This window comes from Tursiops truncatus, chromosome 4, assembly GCF_011762595.2.
Source record: "Tursiops truncatus isolate mTurTru1 chromosome 4, mTurTru1.mat.Y, whole genome shotgun sequence".
Taxonomy (NCBI): domain Eukaryota; kingdom Metazoa; phylum Chordata; class Mammalia; order Artiodactyla; family Delphinidae; genus Tursiops; species Tursiops truncatus.
In genome coordinates, this window is record NC_047037.1 from 129951431 (window position 1) to 129960409 (window position 8979).

The 8979-nt window shown below is 31.4% G+C and overlaps 1 protein-coding gene across 1 annotated transcript; it reads right to left on the reverse strand.

The window, feature by feature from the left end:
- Positions 1-3512: 3512 nt before the first annotated feature.
- Positions 3513-3704, reverse strand: LOC109547830 (keratin-associated protein 19-7-like). Its single transcript, XM_033856377.1, has one exon. It carries the CDS (start codon positions 3702-3704, stop codon positions 3513-3515), a length of 192 nt encoding a protein of 63 aa, XP_033712268.1.
- Positions 3705-8979: the final 5275 nt, after the last annotated feature.

Below are 8979 nucleotides of genomic sequence, written 5' to 3' on the forward strand. Positions count from 1 at the left end.
ACTTGATCTTCAGTTTACAAAATCATCAGCAAAGGAAACATGACAAAAAAATCATCCTAACACAACACTCTTGCGTAGATATTTTAGGAAAATGGAAATGGAATGGTGTGTCCATTTACCCTTATGTAGTATTTGTCTGGGATTTGTTGGATATGTTTTTGTCAAAGGAAATACAAATCAGTGAAAAAAATCAGTGTCATTAAGGATAATTAGGTTTCCTCTGATAATTGTCTACTTATTGGACCACAGCTCCAAATTTCATTTTATAATAAAAACATCAAGGAGACAGGATTTGAATTATTTAGTAGATATTAATTATTAGTACTAGAAAGATAATACAAAACAACAGTTTTATTGCTGATGGGTCAACAGGAAACATTTTTATATTCAAACTATAAAATGTAAATTTAAATTATGCATCAGTTATTTCACAAATGAAAAGAATGTCCTTTTTTCCTTAAATGGTAGATGTGTCAACATTATAAAGCTTCATCTACCTAAGACATCTGTAAGTAAGCCCTCAAATCTTTGACCTTTTGATCTTCTAATGTGAAAAGTCCCAAAACGGCACCAATTATATCACTTCCTACAGGAACTCTCAGACACAGGATTAATCCAAGGTGAAACACACATGATAAAGAGCAAATCTCTTTGACCTACCAGGAAATCTAGAGATCAGAATTTTCATTTTTAAAGGTAGCAGAATTTCATTTGAAAGATATACTTAGTACAAAATTTTTTAAACATCTATGTATTTTTCTGAATAAGCTACACCAAAAAGGCTTTTGCAAAATAATTTATTTATAAAAATTAGTAATTTGAAAACACTTTCACATGCATATCTTCCTCTGACCCTATCAATAGCTCTCTGATTTTTGCTGAGAAATATTATTTTCTTCTTTTTATAAATATACTTTGCTTTTGGAAGTAGAATTTTGCAACTTCATAATCATTTATGAAAGGCCTTAGCCTTAAGGTTTTCTTAAAGTTATATAAACAAACAAAGAGGCTTTAGTTTGATTTGTATCACTTCACTCCTGATTCAAATTATCTGAAGGGAATATATCAAAAATCAACTTTTAAGAATCAAAATATTCAGTTAAAAATACAATTTGGTTTCTAAACAGGATGTTGGAAATCAATTGTCAATGCCTTCCCCATTCTTCAGCTAGTACTTTAATTCTGTCATTCGAGATCTTATTCAGTAAATTATTTGGATCACAAAATTTTATTATATATATATATATTTTTAACAAATATTAATTAAGCACCTCTCTGTGTTGGGTAGTATATTAATACAAGGGGTTCATACAGACCCTGACCTCAAAGCCCGCACTATATAAGAGATATTATTTGTCCATCCCACCAATCCACAATTACTATGAAAGGCACAAACAAAAATGTTCCATATTTCTCCAATCCAGGGAATAAACATGGAATAGCTTGTTTTTAGATCCAAATTCACTGTCTTAATAAAAAAGGTACAGTTTTATTTCACAACAATTTGACACACTTATCTATTAAGTTAAGAAACAGCATACATTTTTCAGCATCTAAAGGTCAAGAGAAAATGCTTGTTTATTTTATTAAAGGTGATTTCCTTATTTTTGTACTTGAAAGAAAATGATCAGCAGTAACATGAAGTCTGGTTGAATAATGAGAAATTATTTTGCCAGTTTTATTTCCAATTTTACTTTACTAAAAAGATTAAAAGTAAATGATTTGCGGGCTTCCCTGGTGGCGCACTTGTTGAGAGACCACCTGCCGATGCAGGGGACGCGGTTTCGTGCCCCGGTCCGGAAAGATCCCACATGCCGCAGAGCGACTGGGCCCGTGAGCCATGGCCGCTGAGCCTGCGCGTCCGGAGCGCCTGTGCTCCAAAACAGGAGAGGCCACAGCAGTGAGGGGCCCGTGTACCGCAAAAAAAAAAAAAAAAAAAAAAAAAGTAAATGATTTGCGAATTCACCAGGAACCCAGTTTCCCTGATAAGCATGTGAATGTTAAAATTAAGTTTCAGACAAATGCCTCCAAAAGCTCATCAAATAACCATCTTGTAGAAAAAGGCACTTAAACAAGAAACCATAATATAAACTGAACAGTTTTATTTCCATCTTTATGAAGAACTTGTTTGAAATAAACACTCCATGAACTACCCAGAGCAATATGATGAGAAACTTCAGTTTATTATTTTGTCTTTTAATGTAATTGTCATATCAGATCTCCCCAGATCTTCTTCCAAGTGTACCAAGTCATTTTACTAGCTTTTAGAGAACATGTTTTTTGAGATGCAAACCATCTGAAAGCTACTACAAAAATGTTGTTCATGGGAAGAGGATGAGGGTAGAAAGTGATGTCTAGCATTGCTATAGCATAAGAAATTGAAAAGATCTTGGATACCACCTAAAACAGTGATTTGCCAAGAAAGTTTTGACTAATAGAAAGTCTGAGGATCTAAACAAATTTATTAAAACAAATTATCTAAGAGTATACCCCAGGAAACTAAACTGGTAAATGCACTCCAGGAGTTTTAAATTTAGACAGTCCTAATGCTTACTTTTGAGAAAAAAATACCTTTTAAGAAGTAAGACTCTCACTCTATAGGTAGGGAAACAGGAAAGCCAATTAAATCAGTTAACTTTTAAAGGAAGCAGAGTAGACTTGTATACATATATATGTATATATATGAAATATAAAATGTATTTCTTTCAAGATAAAATTGACCTGATTATACATAAAGAACATTAGAAATGTGAAAATTCATTGTTGTGTACAAGAATGTTTTTAATCACCCTTCGTACCTTTCATATTACTATAAATATTATTTTGTATCAGCTTAATGTTTTATTTTAAAAATGTTTTCTTTGGTCACCATAGATTTACCATGCCATAATAAACCTGAGAGTAAAAACGATGACTATTGGAATAAAGTTTGCAATGTTATCATTTTTTAAGTAATAGAAATAATAGTGTACAGATGATTTTATAAAAATGAAATCACACACAAAATACCCTGGAAACAAATGAAAGATGGGACACATGAAAGTATACAGGAGTTTAGTCCATCTTATTCTCCCGTATCCTCAAGACTCAAAACAATGCTCAGGACATGGTGACATGAAGTGAACATTTGTTGAATCAAATTCATTATTGAATCAAACATTGTTGAGTCAAAACACCAATTCAAAGAAAAGGAGGGTAACATCCTGATTGAAATCCCACATACCCGTTAGAAATGTACTAAAATGAATTGATACAGTCATGATCCCTATGCCAGTTAAATATGTTCATTTAAAAATTTAAAATACAGGTTACACTTGGTCACAGCTGATGTTAGTGACTAAATAAAAATCAATAGAAAGATTCCAGATTCTTCCAGAGGAAGAAACTAGTTCCTTTGGAGCAGGAAGCCAAAAAATAATTAATATTTTCTAAACTTCAAGAAAAATGTTCACATTACTGAAAGATATAAGTAACAGCATGGGAATAGAAAGAGTCTGAGGATCTACAAGTTTTTAGTATAAGCCAGAAAAGTCATATCCTCCATAGCATGATGGGCAGTAGCAGCCATATCTGTAGCCTCCATGGCTACAGCCATGGCCCAGTCTGCAGAAGCTGCTGCATCCGCAGCCATGGCCATAGCCCAGGCCACCAAATCCTCCACAGCTGAAGCCCAGGCCTTTGCAATAGTTGGCATAGTAGCTCATGGTGTCAAGTATTAGAGATCTGATTTGGTGCTGAAGAGGAATTTCCTGAGTGTGACCATCTCTACCTTCCCCAAATGTTTTTATACCCTCAGTAGTGCAACTGGTAAACAATGACAGGTGATATTATTTCAACAAAATAATGTAAAGTCTTAAAATTACTTTAAATTGTTCTTTTCTTACTTACCAAAAGGTCCAAATTTTTGTTAAAGGAATTTTAGTAATAATAATTATTTTTTAATGAGTTTGCATTCCTAAAAACAGAATGTTTCCAAAATGAGAAAAGATTATAGCCCCTTCAGAGGCCATACTGTACTGGTGTTCTAGTTAAAATTGTCTAATCTAGTTGATAGCTTCCAGTGGTCCTATAATTACATAACCTCAGATTGCTTCTCTTATTCCATTGCCTTAGCTACTGATCATTCCCAGAACCCAAGACCTTTTATCCATGGTGGTCAGGGCATAGTCACAAAGTCATTAGTGATTTCCAGATAGTCAAATTAAAAAACAAAAAAAACAAAACCGAGCAAAACCTTCTTGGTTTTTTATTTTGTTTTTTGTCAGTTATTGGTTTGTTTGAACATTCTTTGGCATTTGCCCTCCTCACCCATTCATTCTTCTTTTAAAGCTTTCTTCCCTTACTTTCTATGGCAAATGTTCAATTAGCTTTCTCTCTCAATTTCTTATGAGTCTTCTTCCCAATTTCTTATTCCTTTATTAACTCTAAAAGTGCCCCTTTTCCTCCATCTTCAATGTATACACTTTTCCCATGGAATTTCAATAAATATTGTGTTTAATAACCGTGCTTATACCGATTACTTTCAAAAGGCTTCTCTAAATATCAGCTCCATCAATTTGACTATTTACTGGATATGTCCCATTTGAATTGCATTCAAATTTCATGTTTAGTAGTAAATTCTTTTTTTTTCACAAAACTGCCTCTTGCCTGTATATTAGTCATTCAAATCACATACCAGAGTATGATCTTGGAATTAATTCTCTTTCATATTTTATAAATATCTTCCCTACTCAGTGCATATTGAACCACAGCAACTCAACCATGTAAATGATAATTCATTAATATTCATGTCTGTTCATTGTTTTCATGTAACTCAGTCCTTCACCACTTTTTCCTGGATTAATGTAAGAGCCTCCCCACCAGTCACACTTCCCCAAGGCAGGGCCCTCATCTGATCTGTTCTCCATACTGAGTCCAAATGAACATTCTGAAACACTAATCTGATCATTTCATTTTTCAGCCATTATACCTAAGTCATTAAGGAAAAGAATATACTCCTAAATTCACAAACAAGGTCTTTCATCACCAAACATTTTTCTCTATCCTGGTCTCTAACAATCTACCATATATTTCCCTTTATTCCATACATAAATAACAAAGACATTATTAATCCACTGCATGCTTTTGAGACTTTACAGGAGCTGCTCCTTCATTCTGGAATCTTCTTTTATACTTATGTACCCATCTTATTCCAACCCACCCTTCAAAAGATAGGTCAAGTGGCACCTTCTCCAAGGACATCCTAAGCTACTTCTACCTCTGCCTGATTTAGAAAATCCTTCAGAGTGCTGCTAAATGCCCTGGATAAAAGTCTGTCTTTGCATTTCATCAGATTTTAGTATACCAATTTGTTTACTGCCTTTTCCGTTACATTATTTACTCCTTCAGGGCAAGAACATTTATTATAATCATATTTTATACTTTTGTGAATGGAATGGAGTAGGCAATATATTGTTAGTTGAATGAATAAATTAGTAAATGAACAGATCCATAGAAAACAAATAGCAAATATCTCTAACAGTCTCATCCACAAATTCAGAGATGCAAGAAGTGTTCATGTATACAAAGTATATAATAAAAACAACAAAAATGATTATCAAAGCATTCAACTAATAGCTTCCCCCTCCAGAAGCAGAAGAAAACTTTAATGAAATACTTCATATTAAATTAAATATTAAAAAATTAAATGTAAAAGAGATAAGAAGAAACAAAATGAGTTGAAAAACAGGAAAGAAATTTTTAAAAAGATAAAACCATATCAGAAGAAAGACCAAGTTCCAAGATTCATAAAGAAGTTTGGATTCAGATGAAAACAAATGATTCCATTGAGGAAAAGCAGGAAAATAATAAGGTAGAAAAAGTTATTTGATATTTGATTAAGTAAATGATACTAGTTGACATTCATTATTCAAAACTGAAAAATTAGCAAAAGTTTAATAAAAGAAAATGAGGAACTAAGGACATTTTTACAAAAAATGCATAATTAATCACTGACAACTACTAAAAAAGTATCAAAACATTTCTAAATAGCTAAAGATATTTTTTAAATATTGAGTAAATAAAATATATAGAGAAAGAAGCAGAGTAAATATAACAGTACAATAGTAATTATAACAAAAAAATAGTTTTTCAGAGCTGACACTAAACTAATAGCAACTTAATAAATATGAACTAGCTTAATTTACCTCTTAAAATATTATTTGGACTCACAAAGAGTCAACTATTTTCAAGAGAAACATTTAAAACCGTTATTAAGAAAGTCTAATAATAGAAGTATCAAAATAATTCAATAATGAGATACCACTAGGCAATTATTGAAAAGGATAAAATCCCAGAAAATGACAATACCAATTGCTCACAAGAATGAAAAACAAAAAGAACACTCATTCACTGTTGGTGAGAAAGCAAAATGGTATAGCCACTATGTAAGGCAGTTTGGCAGTTTTTTAAAAAGCAAAATATCCTATAATCCAGTAACCTTTCTGTCTGATATATACCCGAATGATTTGAAAATTTTTGTCTATTCAGAAACCTGTATGTGAATATTTATGGCAAATTTGTCATAATTTCCAGCAACTGGAAGCAATATCCTTCAAGAAGTAAATGGGTAAACAAATACAGTACATCCATACAATGAACCCAGCCATAAAAAGCATTGAGTTATCAAGATGAAAAGATATACATGAATCTTTTATTAAGTAAGTTTCTGACAGTGGAGAAACTTGACAAACACTGTCTCAGAGAGTTCAGAATCAACATCAACAGTGAAAACTTATGCTGGTAGCATTCCTGATATGATGGAATGAAAATAGCAATTTACCTCTGCCACATTCCTTGCAAACACCATAATTCCACTCCAATCATGAGAAAAACGTTGAATGGATCCCAGTTGAAGGACTTTCTACAGAACACTTGACCAGTTCTGCTGGAAAATTGTCAGGGTGATTGGGACTAGGGAAAGTCTGAGAACATGTCTTGTCAAGAGGAGCAATGACTAAATGCAATAAGGTACCCTAGATGGTATCCTAGAAAATAAATATATATATTAAATAAAAACTAAAGAACTCTGAATGAAGTATGGACTTTAGTTGGTAATTATGTATCAATATAGATTTATTATTAGTTGTAACAGGTGCACCATACTAATGTAAAATGTTAATAATAGGGCAAATTGGGTGTGAGATTTATGGGAACACTCTATGCTATCTGCATAACGTTTTCTGCAAATCTACATCTGTTCTACAAAATTATCTTTTTAAAAATGTATAGGCAAATGTATATCAGTCAAAAGAGAATGAAAAGGCAGTTGTTTGTAACTCTGTTATCAAAGTAGAGTCTAACCAGATGATAAAACACAACAGTGGAAGCCATCTTATAAAGTTAAAGACACTTTAAAATAAAGAAATAATGGTTACGATTTTATATGAAAAAACAACATGGCAACCACCTTTATAGAGGAAAATATACTAGAGATGCATGGAGACATAAACAACACAGCAATGCCAGAACAAGACAGATAAAATGGAAAAGCATAAGTAATAATATGGAGGACCAAAATAATATAAACAATAGTGACTGACTTTAAAATTATATATAACTTTACATTTTAATAATAGAAAATAAAAGTTATTCTCAAGCACGTATGAAACATTACAAAAATGTATTAAATCACAAAGCATTAAGAGGTTCCATGAAGGAAATATTATAAAAAATTCTCTAATAATAATGTAATACAAGTAGAAATTAATAAATATAAATCAATAAAAACCCAGAAATTAAAACCAACACAAAACTATGAAATCTTGAGTTAAAAAAAGTCACAGGATTTTTAAATGGTGATAATGATAGTGAAAATGCTACATATTATAATATGGGGTATACATTACAAAGATAGCAGAAAAAAATTTAGTTTTAAGCACATATATAAGTAAAACACAAGTATGCAATAAAAGTACAAACAAGTAAACTAAAAGAAAGCAGAAGGAAGTTATAATAAAGATCAAAACAGCTCTTGATCAGATAAAGCACAGAAATTTGTAGAAAAACAATAGAATAATTAATTACACAAAATTATGGTCATTGGAAACAAAAAATAGAAAACTACCAGCTAAATTAATTTTAAAAAGGAAGAAGAAAAATATAAATAAATTGAATTAATATATATATAATATAATATAAATGTAAGTAAACATATACAATTACATAGAGAAAGAGACAGACAGCGAAAGAGAGGGGGAAATCTTCTTTGTAGACTTTTGCTCAAATACATTTGAAAATCCTCTCAATACTCTGTAATGACCTATATGGGAAAAGAATCCTAAAGAGAGTGGATATATGTACATGTATAACTGATTCACTTTGCTGTACTGCAAAACTAACACAGCATTGTAAATCAACTGTACTCTAAGAAAAGTTAATTTAATATTTAAAAAAATTTTTTTAATTGAAAACCCTGAATAAGATGCATAAATTTTCTAGGGGAAAAGTTTTACTAGAATTGAACCCATTAGAGATAGAAATTTTAAAGACTAATTTTTGAGAAGAAAAAGAAAGAACTGCTCCACACACAAAAAGCTGGAGGTTCCATTAGTTTCAAAGGCTAGTTTACCAAAAGTTCTAAGACATAATCCTTAGGCAACATAAATTGTTCAAGAGCATTGAAAATGAATGAAGTCTCCAAATATGTTTTCTGAATCACTTATCTAATATTTATCTAAATTCAATGAAGAAAATGGCACACATGAAAGAAAATTACAGACTAATATTACTTCTGACTACATATGCATAAATTCTGCATAAAATATTAGCAAATAGAATCTAATACCATCATAAAAACAGTACATCATAAGGAAATGGAATTTACTTGGAGAATATAAGTGATGTCGATATAAGGACACTCATTAATATAATGCATCACATTAATTGATTCAAGGAGAAAAATCATATTACTATTTCCATAAATGCTTAATAACTTTTGGC

Excerpts from the sequence above, each read along its gene's own strand:
- LOC109547830 (XM_033856377.1), bottom strand. The coding sequence starts at position 3,704 with ATGAGCTACTATGCCAACTATTGCAAAGGCCTGGGCTTCAGCTGTGGA.